Consider the following 17,477-nt stretch of genomic DNA (forward strand, 5'->3'; position numbering starts at 1 on the left):
GGGGTATCTGTCGGTTTTTGTGTTCCTGTGTGTGAGGACTGGGTAGCAGTAGTCTGGGCATGACTCGACTGAGGGCTGGTTGGAGCGGGGTTTGTGGCTTTCGGTGTGTCTTCGTGTGGGGTGGCATCCGGCGGGTTCTGTGTCCTTGTGTGTGTTGTTTTTGTGTCCTCAGGTTTTTGGACCTTAAGAGGTTTGTGTTGCCTGCTGAGCATTTCTACGGTCTCCTTCGTTTTGTTTTGTTGAGTACGGAGTTCTTTGATCTCATTTCTTTGCTCCTCTATGGTCTTTCTCAGCTTGTGGATGGTGGACTCGTGTTCCGTTTTTAGCTGTTTGAATTCCTCCTTCAAATTCTTGGCCAGTGTTTCTCTGTATTCGTTGAAATCAAGTTCTAGTTTGGCCAGATTCTCTTTCATCATTTTGTTTTCGTTGAGAGGTGTTGGGGGGGGGGGGGGGGGGGACTCTCTCTGTCTCTCTCTCTCTCTCTCTCTCTCTCTCTCTCTCTCTCTCTCTCTCTCTCTCCCACCCCATCTCCTCCCTCCCCACTCCGTCTATCCCACCCTGAACTAAGTGCCATTCTGTTTTTATATCGTGGTTCTGTCTCTTGCTCCCCCTTCTCTATCCTCCCAACCAACTCTGGTTGAATTTAGTTTAACATCACGCTTCATTATGACCTCATCAGGATGGCCACAGTTACCTTTGATTGTTTTGACAGTGAAGCTCATTTGTGAGCCAATTGGCTTTCAGTATTCAAATAAGATACATTTGCAAGCATTATTAATGTTGCTTAATTCACATTTGGAGAGATGTATATGGTGCAATTTTTTTATTTTATTCTGAAAAATGGTGCAAAATTCTGGTGCTAAATACTTGGAATTTTATTTTTGCAGTTGAGGAGATTGAACAGATGAATAGTCTCTTCCAACAGAAGCAGAGAGAGTTAGTGATTGCTGTTGCAAAGGTGGAGGAGTTAACCAGGCAACTAGACATGTTGAAAAGTGGAAAGATTGAAGGTTACCATGACAACCAATCTGCTGTAGCTGAGCTTGATAGACTCTACAAAGAGTTGCAGGTAATTGATTTTATATTATTTATATTATATATTAAAAAGTCTCAAGCTTCCAAATGTACTGCACCTGTAGGTGGCGCTGTTAACATATTTGGGGACTAATTGAGTGCAATGGGGCATCACCGAACATTAGGTGACAGGCTTGACTACAGTACTGACCCTGAACTCCATCTTCACTGACGTGAGAGACTACAAAGTTTGTGAGGGTATCTGATCAACTTTGTTTTTTGACTGCAGGTCCTTTCTTTCCCATCTTCAGCTGATCTTAACCTAACCCTGACCCATTTTTCATTTCTCCAAGGCCAATCTCTGCTTTTTATGACCTGATCACTGTCTCTGCACCCCCCCCCCCCCCCAAAACTCCTGGTGATGATAACTGTCATGTCTTTGTATTAATTCCTTGAAAAGCTGTATTAATTCCTTGAAAAGCTCTATTTCCTAACTCCTTCCCTCTTTATTCCCCCAGCCTGCCTCAATGAGCAGAAGTTCATGGCCATCAGTGGGAAAGCATGCATTCCCACTCCCATTGCTGAACTGAAATTGGGGGTCAGCAGTGGAAAGGCCCAGCCCCTAGCTAACCTGAAGTTGACAATGGGAAAATCTGTTCCCCCTCTTCTCCTGGTGAGTTGAAGTTTGGGGCAGATGTGCAAAGGCCACCTCCTTCCCTTCCACCCCCTCCCTTTTTTGGCCCATTTATCACTCTAACCTCTAACCCTGCTTGACCTGAATAATGCCCTTGGTCTGGACTCCCCATGTGCAATGCCACAGGGAATCAACTAGTTTGTTGCTATACTTGCTTCAAAGTTAGTGATTTAAATTACAGGTTTGAAAAAAGGACAGCAAATTCAAAATTTTATAACCTTTACACTGAATACGGTAACGAAACTTTATTCTAATTTAGATTTCTAGACAGTTGGAAAATGAATTGGAATTCTTCATACTTGTATTCATTTTTAAGTATTCATGAATAGTCAGCATGGATTTCAAAAGGGAAAGTCTTGCTTGACAAACCTCATTGAATTCTTTGAAGAGGTAACAGAGTAGACAAGGGTAATGTAGTAATGTAATTTATCTGATTTCCAAAAGGTCTTATAAGGTACCACATAATAGACGAATGAATGTGGAGTCAGGGGACAAATAGCAGAGTGGATAACTAGCTGGCTTCAAGACAGAAAGCAGAGAGTCGGGCTAAAGGGTAGCTATTCACAGTGGCAGAAAGTGGTGTTTCACAAGGATCAGTGTTGGACCACTGTTCACAATTTATATTAATGATTTAGACTTTGGAATCAAAAACACAATTTCTAAATTTGCAGACGACACCAAATTTGGGGGGATAATCAATACTGAAGAGGACTGCAACAGATTACAAGAAGACATAATAAACTTGCAGAATGGGCATATAATTGGCAAATGAATTTCAACATCGATAAATGTGAGGTATTAGTTTAAGAAAAATGGGGAGGCCATTTATTGGAAAATACAAATCTAAATGGGGTGGCAGAGCAAAGGGATCTTGGAGTACAAATACACAAATCACTAAAATTAGTGACGAAGGTTAATAAGGCCATAAAAAAGCAAACCAAGCACTAGGATTTATTTCTACAGGGATAGTATGAAAAGTAGAGAAGTTGTGCTAAACTTGTATCGAACCTTGGTTAGACCACACTTGGTAGTACTGTGTTCAATTCTAGTCGCCATATTATAAAAAGGATATGGAGGCACTGGAGAGGGTGCAAAAAAGATTTACAAGGATGATGCCAGCAATGCAAGATTGTACCTATCAGGAAAGGATGAACAGGCTGGGTCTCTCTACTCTTGAAAAGAGAAGCCTGAGGTGTGACCTAATAGAAGTCTTTAAAAATTCTGAGAGGTTTTGAAAGAGTAGCCACAGAGAGAGTGTTCTCATTCATGGGGAAGAGCAAAACTGGAGGCCATCAATATAAGATAGTCACCAAGAAATCAAATAGGGAATTCAGAAGAAGCTTCTTTACCCAGCGAGTGGTGAGACTGTGGAACTCGCTACCACAGGGAGTGGTTGAAGCGAATAGTATAGATGCGTTTAAGGTGAGGCTACATATGAGGGAGAAGGGAATAGAAGGTTATACTGATACAGGTAGACTATCCTTTATCCGAAAACCTCGGGACCAGCCGTGTTTCGGCTTTCGGAGAATTTCGGATTTCGGAAGGTGGGTCGGCGGGGAGTCGTGCGCGCGACCCCCCGCTGACCCCCCCCCCCCCCCCGCCGACCCCCCCCCCGCGGACTGGCGCCGAGCCCCGCCGAGGGGGGTCTGCGGGGGGTCGTGCGCACGACTTACGCTGACGCTCAGCGTAAGTCGGCGGGGGTCGGGGCCGGCGGGGGTCCGCGGGGGATCGTGCGCACGACTTACGCTGGACTTACGCTGACCGAAAAAACCTTCGGTTTTTAGAGGGTTTCGGTTTTCGGAAGTCCGGATAAAGGGTAGTCTACCTGTAGTCAGATGAGGAAAGATGGGAGGAGGCTCGAGTGGAGCATAAACGCCACCGTGGACTGGTTGGGCCGAATGACCTGTTTCTGTGTTGTATATCCTATGTAAGTACTAAAACAAGGGATTGCTTATTACTATGTTTCACCAATCAGGTAAGGAATAAACTGAATCAGGAGCAGAATGCAAAGCTTCAGCATCAAAGGGAGTCCCTAAACAAGCGCAACTCTGAAGTTGCATCAATGGACAGACGTATCGGGGATCTGCGTGAGCGTTTGTGGAAAAAGAAGGCAGCCTTGCAACAAAAAGAGAATGTGCCGGTAGGTTTGGTCATTACATTAGGATAAAAAATTATTATTGCCAACGTAAAATGTTGCACAGCAATAGATTTTTAACACAATGAGTAAAAATGGTTGTTTTTGAAACTGAACAAATATTGTAACTTCTTAAAATATTTGCTACTTCTCAATTGAAAGTGGTTAAATGGAACTCACCGCCTCGTTCTTTCTGCCCTGCCATTTCCCTTCCTTCCTGTCTTCAAAATTCTTCTTTTTTCACTATGCTTTCAGCTCTTCATGCTAACCCTCTCCACTTCCTCTTTTACCCTCTTGCTCAGCATATACAGGAAACTTTGTGCTATCCGGCACAGACGGGACCGAGCTGTTGCCGTTTCCTCAAAACTGCCGGACACACCAGCGTTAATGTTGAAGCATACGGAGCTTTTCATCTCCGTATCTGACAACAAACACTGTTGCTTAGCAACAGCTTCTAAACAGTCGGCCCGTACCTTGGAAGCATCTCTCTGAAGCTGTTGCTAAGCTACAGAGACTTTGCAGAGCCTGACTGTTGGGGGGAAAAAAAAAGCCACGAGAAGAAAAAAAACCTAACAAAACGGCTCCTGATTTTTGCTGGTGGCTCGAGCTTGCCGGACATTTAGCCTCCAGATAACAAAGTTTCCTGTACTATGTTTCTTCATTCTTTAAAGTGCTCTTGAGATATTTTTCTGCATGTAATGAGTGCTATCTGCAGGTTGTTGTAATTTGATTTTATTTTTCAAAATGGCTTGCTTATCTTTTCTCTAAGTTTTAAGTGCTGTCATTATTGATACCATATAGGAACATACAGGTTCAGAAAAGACCATTTTGGGCCATCTGGTCATCCCCAGAATTCCAAAACAGAAAACACAGTTCACTACTTATAATCCTCAATTGACTTTCTCACCAAATGCCTCTCCAATACCATTGTGAAACTACTGAGGTTATCAGCCTTGATTGGCACCCAGGTAGTCCATTCTAAACATTAACCACTTTCTGTGTGAAATGGTTATATCTGGTCTGCCCATTCACCTTTCCTCCTCTGAGTTTTTGGGGCTTTGATTGTAATTTCTCAGGGTTCAACTAATCAGTACTGTCGAGGATCATTAATACCTCAAAAGATCCCTTTTTGCTCTAAACTAGCATAACCAAAAGATTTGTCTACCAATACCTCCATATCCTTTTCTTGTGCTGTATTCTGTAGACCAACAACTTTTACTTTATAGTGTCATGGTTTATTCTCCTTCCATAGTTTCATCACTTTGCACTGTTGACGTTGAATTTCATTTTGCTATTCCAGCCTCCTGTTGAATGTCTGCAACCCCTATCCACCTTGGTGTCATCAGCAAATGGTCATAGTCTTAGCTCTTCATTAATACAGAACATGAATAACACAGTTCCCAGCACTGATACTTGGGATGTCTCGCTAGTCACTTCCTGCAGCTTCAGTGCAGCTCCATGCACAACCTCCCTCTGTTTCCTTTGATCCAGCTAGTTGCCAGTCCATTTCAATAATTGCTCACCTATTCTGTGCTCTCCTATCTTGTGGAGAGCTTCCTATATAGTACTGTAACTCTAAATAAACAGTGTCCATGGAGTTTCTTTTATCCATAAGCTCCGATACCTCCTCAAACAATGCTAATAGGTTTTTCCAACCACCGTCTTCTCCTGCCACTCCACTGCAACATTTTTGTTCAACAGAATTTTTATTTTTATTTTGAGTGGAAAAGGGAGAAAATCTCTCTGGAGAAATAGCAAAATGGCCTCAATTACCTGCACTAGCACAAACTGCTTAGAATGACATACATTCCCAAAGTCACGGATCCGTGGTGCACCAGTCACAATTTATTTTCTGTACTGTGTATACTAACAATATAAGAGACTAAGTATACGAAGAAAGAACAAACTTGCATTTGTATAGACAGAAAGTGCTGGAAACACTCCGCAGGTCAGGCAGCATCTTGGAGAGCACAGAGGTGTAAAGCTCTCTGTTGGCCATTACAGTTATTGTTGCTAAAATTGTCAGTCATATGTAGAGAAACCACAAGGATGGCTGACATGAGAAGTGGATACTGTCGTACTGGTACAATAAGAAATACTCCTCTGAGGTTGTGGCAGAGTAATGGGAGCTTTATTCTGCATATAACTGCTATTCCTGACGTGGAAGTGCTTGATCCTGAGATTTCAGATCCAATGTTGGAAAAATATTTCATTTTCCAGCTCTGTAACCTCATGTCTGGTGTTAGATTAAAGGTTACAAAATTCACAAAAAATTTGAAGAAAGAAAAAGCCAAATGAAATAAGTCAGTAAAAATAGGAGTACGTGTGCTTGATGAGAAGCCGTAGAGTCTAATTGAAAGGCTGCCATCACAGCTTGATTCTGTCCTTGTAGATGAGCCTGCTCAATTCTGACAAAGTTTGCAGGGAGATTTTCTCCTCCCTAAGTTAAGTCAATGACACAAATTTAGAGACCCTATTGCTGCCCTGGCTGAGACCAGCTAGCTCAGCACCAACCAGAGATTGAAACTAGAACTTCATTGGCCTGTATGGCTAGATTTGTTGAACCATTGGGGGCGCAGCCAGACTGTGTTTTAAAAGTATCTAAAATCCAGGTTAATTTTAAGATACAATCTTCTATCATCATTACTGTTTGAAAATGGTTCCACATTTTACAAAAAAACAGAAGCATTTGCAGTCACCAAGTTGGTATCACAAAAATAAACGTGTCATTTATTTTACTAATGTCTAATTAGCAGGTGTTGTAGAATGCAAAGAAAATATGATTCACAAAAAGTGTGCTAAAATTAAACAGTAAGGCCAACAAAATACCTTGCAAAAGTAATGTGATGAGTTTAACTCCATTTTGGAGCTGTACATTTATACTTGAAATCCATTTGTTTGTGACTCTCTTCCAGTCTTCACTGTGATGAGTTTTAGATCTTAGAAGGGATTCTGATTTGGCTGCCCAGTGAAGGGATTGTTTCAACCATCTGGTCATGGTACAGGAAAGTTTTGTTTTGTCCTGAAAGCTCTACCGGCAAAATTCAGGAGCTGTTTCCTATAAGTTTTTTTACTTCTCGTTTCTTTTTTTTTCTAGCCAGGCTCTGCAAGGTCTAGCTGAAGCTGTTGCTTAGCTACAGAGACGCTTTTAAGCTGCGGCCGACTTTGAAGCTGTTGCTAAGCAACAGGATTTGTTGATTCTCACGGAGCTCAAAAGCTCCGTATGTTTTAACGTTAGCGCTGGTTTCTACGGCAGTTTTGATGGTACGGCACCAGCTCGGTCCTGTCAGTGCCGGATACCAGAAAGTTTCATGTACATTATATTTTCTACCTGGTACAACTCCTTCAGTCTGTAAATTTGCTTAGTTCCAAGCTGAAACTAGAATTTTAAGTTCAATGAATTATGACATGGGTTTGCCTGACTCTCTCAAAAGGAGCACCGGTGTTACAATTTAGGAAAACTCCAGTTTATTGGTTGACTAAAACCAGATTGCAAAGTGCTGTTGTTTTGGTGAGGTAGGATAGAGATAATACTGATAATGGACTAAACTAATTGCTGAGTTAATTTAGAAGAAAAACATGTTGATTGACTGAATTTGTATGTAGGTTTCATCTGACAAGAACATTCCTCAACAAGTGGTGTCTTCTGTGCCCAGCCGTGTGGCTGCAGTTGGACCCTATATCCAGTCAGCCACCTTGCCTCGCGCTCCACAGAAGCTTGAACTCTTGGTAAAGCCAGCCTTTCCTAATGGATCGTCTACTCTACCCAATGTGCAAGTACACGCTGTTTCAGTGAATGCTCAGACTCCTGCTGTGAAATCCAGTGTTTCCCCAGTCAAAACTCCTGTTGGTAAGCAAATGGATCTTTGTGTTTGTTTTTGCTGTGGTGGTGCGGTAGGGGAAGAAATGGAGGATTTAGTGTTTATACAGATGGTTAAGGATTTGTAAACTGTAGTTATGTGGTAGTGCTGGAGTTAGCTGATCCAGTTACAGGAAACTTTCGTTTATCCGGAGGTTAAATGTCAGGAAAGCTCTATCTACCGGCAAAATTCAAGAGTCGGTTCAGATAATGTTTTTTCTTTTCGTTGCTTCTTTTCTCCAGCCCTGGCTCTGCAAGCGTCTCTGTAGCTAAGCAACAGCTTCAGCTAGACGCTTGCAAGCTGCGCCGACTGTTTTGAAGCTGTTGCTAAGCAACAGGGTTTGTTGCTTCACACGGAGCTCTGAGCTCCGTATGTTTTAACATTAGCGCTGGTTTCTACGGCAGTTTTGATCTAACGGCACCAGCTCGGTCCCGTCGGTGCCGGATACCAGAAAGTTTCCTGTAAACCATTGCATTCAATGCCTTTCCTCTTTGGGCTCATTAGGTCGGTCAGGTCACCAATGGGAATTAAAATTTTCCACTCTTTACTCCCAGGTAGATATAACATAGTTTTGATGCACTATAAAAAATTCTCTTTAAAACATATTTTACCTCACGCTTCGAAAAACATCCCGTACTGCAGCAATGTGCCATTGTTGTTTCTGGTGTTACCCATCTTTGTAACCAGTTTCAAATTGGGGATTGTTTTTCCAATGAAATCTCATTGATGTATGTGAAGAATTTAAGTTGCATCTTGTGTTTTGTAGCATTTTATTTCGGATAAACTGATATATTGGAGACAAAATCTTCCAAAAAAAGATATTAACACTTTAATTTTTGACAAAGCTAGTACAGGTGACTATCCTTTATCTGAACTTCCGAAAACCTCTAAAAACCGAAAGTTTTTTTGTTCAGCACGACATGACTAGAGTGGCGCACAACTTATGCCCCCGCCGACCCCGACAAATTTCCCAGTCTTATAAAATACCTTCTGAAATCCGAAATTTTCCGAAAACCGAAACACTGCTGGTCCCGAGGTTTTCGGATAAAGGATAGTCTACCTGTACTTGTAAATATTTCCTATGTACCACATTACCCTTTCTTTATATATCACCTCGGGACTAGTTCCATTTCCCTTTCTATTACAAAACTAGGATTTATAGGATTAGAACATATAACTTGCAATTATACTTGCTTTCGTTTTCTTTTAAATTAGAACGTGTTCCTCCCTACAATTCTTAATAGACAGTGATGGAGAGGTTCTCTAGATGGTTAGGCGAGTTTATCCAGTGAGTAGCAGAGCTATGCAGTCCAAGAAGATCCCTTGTTCCATTCCTGGCCTTTGTTGAGTTAACTGATTTCACTTGATTTAAGCCACATTATAAATGATTTCAGTGCACCTGGGTTAGGGTCGAGCAAATGAGGCAGAATTCCTGCCTCTAATTGTGATCAAGCAGCTCCTGTTTAAAGTATGTGCACACATGTATGTTTGGTGAGACAAGATTTGTGCCTCTGCCAACACTCATGAATAATGGCTACTTGGGCAAGGTACCAAAGAGCAATCAGTGGCATTGGAACCACAGATCAACAAGGAACTAATGCCTTCTGGAGAAGAGGAGGAGAAAGATTGGCAAGAAAAGGGGTGAAGTTTTGTCTTGGTCAGAGATATTTAAATACTCTGTATTTGTATTTGTTTAAATATGCCACTCTTTGACTTTTTGGTGACTTATTGTCATTGTGAGGAAATGGCAGAGTGGGCTATTTGTGCGTCTTTGATGCAATGTATGGGATTTTATTTCTTTGGGAGTTCCAGTTCATATGTAATAAAAACAGATAATGCTGGAAATACTCAGCAGGTCAGGCAGCATCTGTGGAGAGAGAAACAGAGTTTAGTCAGTTTGTATGTGTTTGGCTCCATGCTGTTTCATGAGTAATAAGGGTGGGCAAGGCAACTTGATTTGTGACACCTGCCAGTGGTGCTTTTATTTCAGTCACTCAATGTGTCAGCACTGCACAGGATTACTTGCCTTCCATTTTCTTTACCCCATTAAAAAAAAATTCTGAGCCTCTACCACACAATGGCTGAGTTTTCAAATTTGTGAGGTGAACAATTGAGCACAAATCTGTATTTTAGTTGCTGTAACAAGTTGGCACACCTATTCAGTTTGTTGGCCCATGTGATTCATTTGGATTTTGTTTGCTGATATAAAGTGTGTAAATGTTATTAACTGAAACTGGTATGTTTGAGTATCCATGTCAGCATTGTGACCATGAATGTGAGCAGTTATTTATCTATTGCTGTGCAAATAAGTTACCATGAAAAAAGCAACAGGAAAATATTGAAAAATGTGCAAAGCTGTAGTGCAGGAAACTTTCAATTTACCGGCACCTAAATAACCGGAAATCTCAGTTAACCGGCAAAATTCAGGAGTAGGTTCATACTTCATATTACTTGCCTTCATCGATCTGTTGCTGTGCAAGGGTGTGGCTGCAGCTGTTGCTAAGCTACAGAGACGCTTGCAACTTGTGGCCATTGTTCTGAACCTGTTGCTAAGCAACAGGGTTTGTTGCTTTATATGGAGCTCTCAGCTCTCCCTATCTTTTACTATAGCGCTCGGTTATCCGGAATTTTTGATGAACCGGCACCACGTCGGTTCCGTCGGTGCCGGATAAAAGAAAGTTTCCTGTACTACAGAAAAATATATTCAATTCAATATTTTCACCTCTTTAATGTGCTGAGTCCTAAATTAGTCACTTAAATATGTCTCTGTTATCCACCTGAACATAGGCTTACTTAGTCTCCTGTAGATGCCAGGGATAGTTTCACTTTTAAAAATGCTCTCTTTCACCGCCCCCCCCGCCCCCCCCCCCCCCTGCAAAATCATTGAACCTATTTAGTGAGGTGTTTCTGGAGGCCTGGGATTTAACAAAGTGTTACTGGAATAGTACCAATGCACTGAATATAAATGTACACAGACTCGACCAGTGAATTTTTTAGAAGTTGTATTGCTAATTGCAAATGCTCTTGGCTGCAAATGACATGCAGCATTGAAAGGGGTGGTACAAAATTTCAGGTCGCTTGATGGTCGGCTTTGCCTTATTTAGGTCTTGCTAATGATCATTTGAACAGAATGTGGAAAAACCTCCAATAGCCATTAATCTCCCAGTCACAATAGTGGGCAATTGTTTAGAACGCATGGAGGAGGGGTGGTTCGAGTATGAATATAAAAAGATTATTGTGTGCTTGCATGTACTTAAAGGTCATTCAACTCATTTGTTCCTTTTTGATTTAACAGTGCAGTGATGCAAAAAACAAAGTAAGATTTGCTTTATTTGGAAGTTTAGACTGTTCATAATGTTTAATATATCCCTTTTCTGGACTTTAAACCAGTTTGTAAGATACTTGTTTTTGCACAAGTAACCAGTTCTCTCCTAGTGCTGAAGTGAAATGATCATATTTTTCTCTTTGAACTAAATGTATATAAATTAAAACTATTTTTTGTTGGAGGATTTTCACCCAGTAATTCTACCCCTTTCTGGCCTTCGTAAATTGGACATCACCTTGCAGCTGAGAAGGCAGATGAATTACCACTCGATGATCTTGTAAAATATATAAAACATTAGCAATGACTGTGCACCTAGTTATCGGGGATATTCACTTAATTGGGAGTTTTTATGAACTCTTTGTGTGTGCGGTTACCAGTTGTGTTGAGTAGTTGTGAATTGCAAATTGAGTAGGCCCGGGACAGTTAACAGAAGGTATTATTGTCCTTTTAGAGGTTACAACCACCCAAAATTCCAGTGAGCGGCAGCAAGCAAGTTTGCAGCAACAGTGACAACTTCTGTTCTCAAAACATTTATAGCAGTTACATTTTTTTTGTTCCAAGCTGGCATTGGGACGCAGGCGCATTTGCAGACACCACCTCAGGCTGGCCCCGAAAGGAATGAATTGAGTTTTGGTGTTCCTGTTCGTCAGCCCGCAGCCTCAGCTTCCTTGGGTATCAGTACCTCAAACCTGACCAGAGGAGCAACGGTACCCAATACAGTTCAAGGTAACATCTATATCCATACATTATTTTTGCTTTTTGATTTGCTGAGATACACCAAGAATGGAATGCATTGCCACAATTAGGTTGTTCTTCATTCATTACTGTGGAGCAAACTAAACAAATTTGCAAACGGTGAAATTTCTTTCAAACTTTAGTCTGTTCACTTTGGTTTCAAAGCAAGGATGAGAAAAGTTATGATGTCAGTCAAATGTTTTTATTAAAATTAGGTGAGGGATCAAATTTATTTAGATTAAAAAAAAAATGTATTGGCTTCAAGCTCCAGCTGAGAAAATGGGTAGGCAACCACCTCCTACCCTTTGCGAATGCCTCCTGTCACATGGCTGCTCAGATGTGTGATCTAATAACTCGGGTGACTGTCGTTTTTTTCTCCTATCTCCAGATTAGGTGATATTTAATCTCAACCATTTGCCTTCCACCTAATCATCTGGCTGAGATTGGGAATTTGCTACGACTTGTGACCATTACTTTGGAAACAAATTTGAGGGAGAGGAACGAAGAAATGTAAAGTGAATTATAGTTTCTTTCCTGCCCCTCCCCATTTCTGACTAGGTAGACTGAACTGAGGATAATGGAGACAAGTCTCAATATAAACTTTTAAGCACAGTGGGTGGGAACTGAAAATCTGTGTGACATTTTTAGTCGCTCAGCATCAACGTATTCTGTTCATGCTGCACTTCAAATTAAAGAATTGTATTACTGCATTGATTTATCAATTTGCATTTCTAACAATTAGCGGTGCAATATAGTGCGATCTGAAGGGTGCGGCAAAAAGTCCAATTCACGGCGCTCATTGTGAAATGTGCAATTTCTGGGCCATCATAGTATTATTCACTGATTTTTAAATATCTTGCCATTTATTCTCAAGGTTATGCCAAGTTCCAATTGCAACACTGAGATTTGTTTTGAATTAACCTTACAATGGGAAGAGCATTGAAATGGATAAAATTGAGTGGTTGAATAATTCAAGGGCACAAATGCCAAATTTAATCATCTGCAGGATTATCCCAGCCAAAATCTTTTAAGGTTTTTGTAATTGAAAACATTACTGCATAAGCAGCCTCTATTTATCCTTTGATTGTTCAAAAGACTTCAGCAAATTCTGCGCCCGCTTCCTAATCCACTGCTTTTTGAACCTCCCCTTCCTATATCATGGTTTTTCAGTGGCACTCCTTTTTGCAAGAAGTCTTGTGCTGTAATGCTATTTTTCCTGGTTTACCATAGTCAGAATACAGCCTACCTGCAACTTGATGACCTCAAACATATATCCAATACACTTTTCAGCTTGCCTTCATATAAATTAGATGTTCTAGTTTAATAGAGCTGATCATATTCTGGACTATTTCCACCCAAGCTGGACTTTTTGCCTTCTTGCTCCACTCTCTCAAAGGAGCATCTCAAATAGTTTAATTTTACTAATTCATGTTTTTTTCAATCTATCCACAAGAATTAGTTCAACATATTCTTGATGCTTTAATGGGCACTTCTCAGATGGGGAAGTGTTTCCACTTTTCAGTTATTATTGTAATCGCACTCACCATTAGTAGCAAAAAGGTTTCCTTTCCAGATGTGATCTGATACTTGCAACTACAATTATTACTATCTCTGCCGTTTTATTTAAATTTAACCAGCAACATTATCTCCAGGTTCTTCATACTGGAATTCAACTCAAAAGGAAATTCTGTTCTCTCGTATAGTGCCCATCAGTGGCGAGTATTTCAGAGTTTTGACTGTTTGATCTTGATGCTCATAAATATTTTCATTAAAAATATGATCCTGTTACAAGAATACATTCAATTGCCAGAGGTTGGGACATAGCCTTTTTATTGAACACCTTTCATCAAAGTCGAGATAACCGTTTACAAACCTGGGGAAATTATACTTCCTCCTATTGAAATAAATCTGCTTTCTTTAGTCCCATATGCCCAAAAATACACACTCTCTTTTTCCTAACCCCTGCCCCCGATTTTTTTCTTTGTTTCAGTCTAGGTCAAAGGAAAGTGTCCCAAATGCAACGCTCTCCAGCGTTTACGTGTAGAATTGGAACTGGTCTCCATGTAGACCAGCTTCCAGATCAGAAACTTGATGAATTTTTACGTGCATGAGTTATGTGTATAGTGTTGGCGTTATGATATCCATAATGTCCAAAGAGCTGCTCTATAACCGCTTTGATTTAGAAAGAATGGCCTGGTCTTGACCGGGGTCATTTAAAATCCAGAATGTGGCAGACCAAGAAATATGCCTCATGTCATGACATCAGGCCACAGGTGTGCTAGATGCGCTTGCGTCTGCGCACACTCCGAGGTCGAACTCCAAACCATCGTCAACACCTTCACCGAAGCGTACGAGAGCATAGGCCATACACTAAACACCCGTAAGACAAAGGTCCTCTACCAACCTGCCCCCGCCACACAGCACTGCCTCCCGATTAGCAAAATCCATGATGAGGCCTTGGACAACGTGGGCCACTTTCCATACCTCGGGAGCTTACTGTCAAAAAGGCAGACGTCGATGACGAAGTCCAACACCGCCTTCAGTGTGCCAGTGCAGCCTTTGGTCACTTGAGGAAGAGAGTGTTTGTAGACCAGGACCTCAAACCCAGCGCCAAGCTCATGGCCTACAGAGCAGCAGTGATACCCGCCCTCCTGTATGCTTCAGAGACATGGACCATGTACAGCAGGCACCTCCAAGCACTGGAGAGGTACCACCAACGCGGTCTCTGCAAGATCCTGCAAATCCATTGGCAGGATAAGGGCACCAATGTCTGTGTTCTCACTCAGGCCAGTATCAAAGCTTTGACCACGCTCGATCAGTTCCGATGGATGGGCCACATCGTCCACATGCCCGAGACTCCCAAAACAAGCGCTCTACTCTGAGCTCTGACACAGCACGAGAGCCCCAGGTGGGCAGAGGAAACGCTTCAAGGACACCCTCAAAGCCTCCTTGAAAAAGTGCAACATCTCCACCGACACCTGGGAATCTCTGGCCCAAGACCCCACAAAGTGGAGGAGAAGCATCCGGGAAGGCGCCGAACACCTAGAGTCTCTTCGCCGGGAGCAAGCGGAAGCCAAGCGGAAAGAGCGCACACCAATTCAACCACCCCACCCACCCGCCCCTTCAACCACCGTCTGCCCCACCTGTGACGGAGACTGTAGGTCCCGCATTGGACTCGTCAGTCACCTGAGAACTCATTTTTAGTGTGGAAGCAAGTCATCCTCGGTTCCGGGGGACTGCCTAAGAAGAAGGAGCAAATGTGCTAGATCTGACTTGGTACTTTTATTGTCCATTCTCGGGAGCTCTGGGAACCAGAAAAGGAAGATCCTGTCCTAATTTGAAATCTGGTAGCAAGTGAGCAGCTGGTCCAGTGTCAGGTTTTGGGGTATTTACTCTAGGTATTTTCTAGGGTCCAGCTCCACTGGCTATTCCTGTAAGTGATCCTGGTGATCCCTGTGGTCCAGAGTACATCTTTTTTCATCTGGTATCTAAGTAAACAATAGTGAGATCCAGGAATCATAACAGACCCCTTCTCTATACATCAGCTACTGGAATGTATCGCATGCTGCCATGCAATTCTCCTTTCAGAAAGAGGACTTAATATGCACTTTACCAGATTAAGCGTCAGGTTTTGAATCAACAAGTAGTTTCATTTACATGAAACAGTTGAATAAACAGTAAACGGTATATAACAGTGGAACATGCATATTTCTACTCTTGATGCACAAAATAATAAAGAAACCACTGATTTCCTATTTAAACATGGACTTTAAACAGAAGTTTGCTTAAGAGATGTCTATCAAAGAGGACTACAGCCAACCAATGATCCTATCCCATACTCAAAGGTTTCTACTCACAGCTATCAATCAAACCCACTACCCAGGCGGGGCCTGATTATTCGACCTGTGTCAAGGTTGCTTGGGAACAGCTTATCCATGCAATTGTGATCCAAACAGTTGTGTGACATTGGGTGTTAACCCCTTCCATGCTGGTTCTAGCAATACAAAATACAAGTTTTAAAAATGTAATACAGGTAAAGGTCCAGTTTTTGCCACAGCCAGTCATTGCACCAACTGGCATCTATTTTAATTTGATGTTGACGCATACGGAGATAAATGGTTGAACACAATTTTTAAATACTGTTTACCAGCTGGTGATGGTGATGTTGTGATGAGAGACAAGAATGATAAGAGAGTGCGTTGCTTCTCCATGTATGACTCCATGGATCCATCTGCAGGAATTCCATCTGCTGGAACACTAAGGAAAAATCAGAGCAGCGAGGACCTTCTGCGAGAAATTCAGGTACAGAGGCAGATGTTAATAAATTATGTTTAGTAATATGTAATTTTTAACATCTATATCCTTCTTCCTCAATCATAAACTGCAACACAAATGACAGATCTTAATGAAGCATTTAAAAAACGACAAGATAAAATTCCATAATAATTGAACCCTAAAGCAGGTGTCCAAAACCCTGTGTATATAAAAAATTATTCAATGAAAAATCAATTTTAATATGCTTGAATTTATATAACCTTTTTACTTCAGCTGAGATCTGAATTTCTTTTAAGTCATACCTTTTAGGTAAATTTTCCTTTTTGCTCTCAAACGGAAGTCAGGGATGCAGTTTTCGAACTTCGTCTCCAAGGTCCAATATTGCACAAGATAAATTTACTCTGTCCGTAAAATATGCCTTAATCTCGATCTAACAAGTTTATTGTGCAATTTCCCATGCCAGTCTTCCTTTTTGAATGATTTTGTCGACATAGTCACACGTTGGCACGTAATTTGCAGCCTCTCTGGGTGCGTACGAGGTGCGAATGGGCCGCGCAGGTTCTGGGTTTAGGCATGCAAAGCGCATGCGCGAAAACCCGGAACTTGGGATCTGTCAAGAATTTTCGCGCATCCCCGGGAAAAGGGCATCTGCCCTTCGGGCTATTTGCCCAACTTCTACCCAGCGAATGCCTGTGAAATTCTTACACCTGGTAAAAGCATAAAAAACATTAAAATATTTTTTTTCAATCATTTATACATTAAAAAATCTGTGCAATAAGGTAAGTTTATTTTTTGCCACTTCAAAACATTTAAATTTATTTTTCAAAAAAATAAATGTTTGTTTTAAATATTTAATTAAATGGCATTTTAATTAATTTTAAATATGTAATGGTTTTGTTTTTATTTATTTGATGTGTAGATGTATTTTTGGGGGTATTCTCATTCATGCTTATGGGGTTTCTGTACATACGGAATCCCCATAAGCATGAATGGGGATTCCCTTCTTTTATTGGTTGGGCTGGCCCACGTGATCCCAGGGGCGCTTGCGAAACGAACCACCTGCTCCCGTGGGATATGTGGGCCTCTAGGTACGCGGGCATTTTATTTGCGGATCGGAGGCATTTCCCTGCGGGAAGCCTCCGACCGCAAATTCAGGGCTGTTATGGTCAGTTTTGAGTTGGTGATCTATGTCTGCGCAACTTTTTACTCTTCTACCCACCTTAAAAAGTTGAAAAATGCATTTCAGAAAAAGAGGAAAAAAGCTTCTATTTACCTTTTTTAATTCATTTTAATTTACTTATTAACGTTAAATAAATAATATAATAAATTAGTTTATTTAAATTGTATATTGTGCTCACACTGTTCTGATTGGTTCCCCTCTCTTTTATGAGGGGCATTTTGGATATACATAGTGGATTCTGTGTGCTTCTCAGCTGGGCT

At 41.3% G+C, this 17,477-nt stretch overlaps 1 protein-coding gene across 3 annotated transcripts in view; it reads left to right on the top strand.

The window, feature by feature from the left end:
* LOC147121025 (apoptosis-stimulating of p53 protein 2-like) overlaps positions 1-17,477 on the top strand; it is a 117,822-nt gene that overhangs the window by 72,846 nt on the left and 27,499 nt on the right. For 2 of the 3 annotated variants that reach the window (XM_085980326.1, XM_085980327.1), the window contains exons 7-11: positions 888-1,069; positions 3,684-3,848; positions 7,449-7,692; positions 11,589-11,753; positions 15,913-16,064. In XM_085980326.1, coding sequence (XP_085836452.1) covers positions 888-1,069; positions 3,684-3,848; positions 7,449-7,692; positions 11,589-11,753; positions 15,913-16,064 — 908 coding nt within the window. The remainder of the gene's footprint in view (positions 1-887; positions 1,070-3,683; positions 3,849-7,448; positions 7,693-11,588; positions 11,754-15,912; positions 16,065-17,477) is intronic. The other variant, XM_085980329.1, reaches the window with a different exon arrangement.

This window comes from Somniosus microcephalus, chromosome 3, assembly GCF_052327205.1.
Source record: "Somniosus microcephalus isolate GS21.2 chromosome 3, FLI_Smic_1.0, whole genome shotgun sequence".
Lineage (NCBI taxonomy): Eukaryota > Metazoa > Chordata > Chondrichthyes > Squaliformes > Somniosidae > Somniosus > Somniosus microcephalus.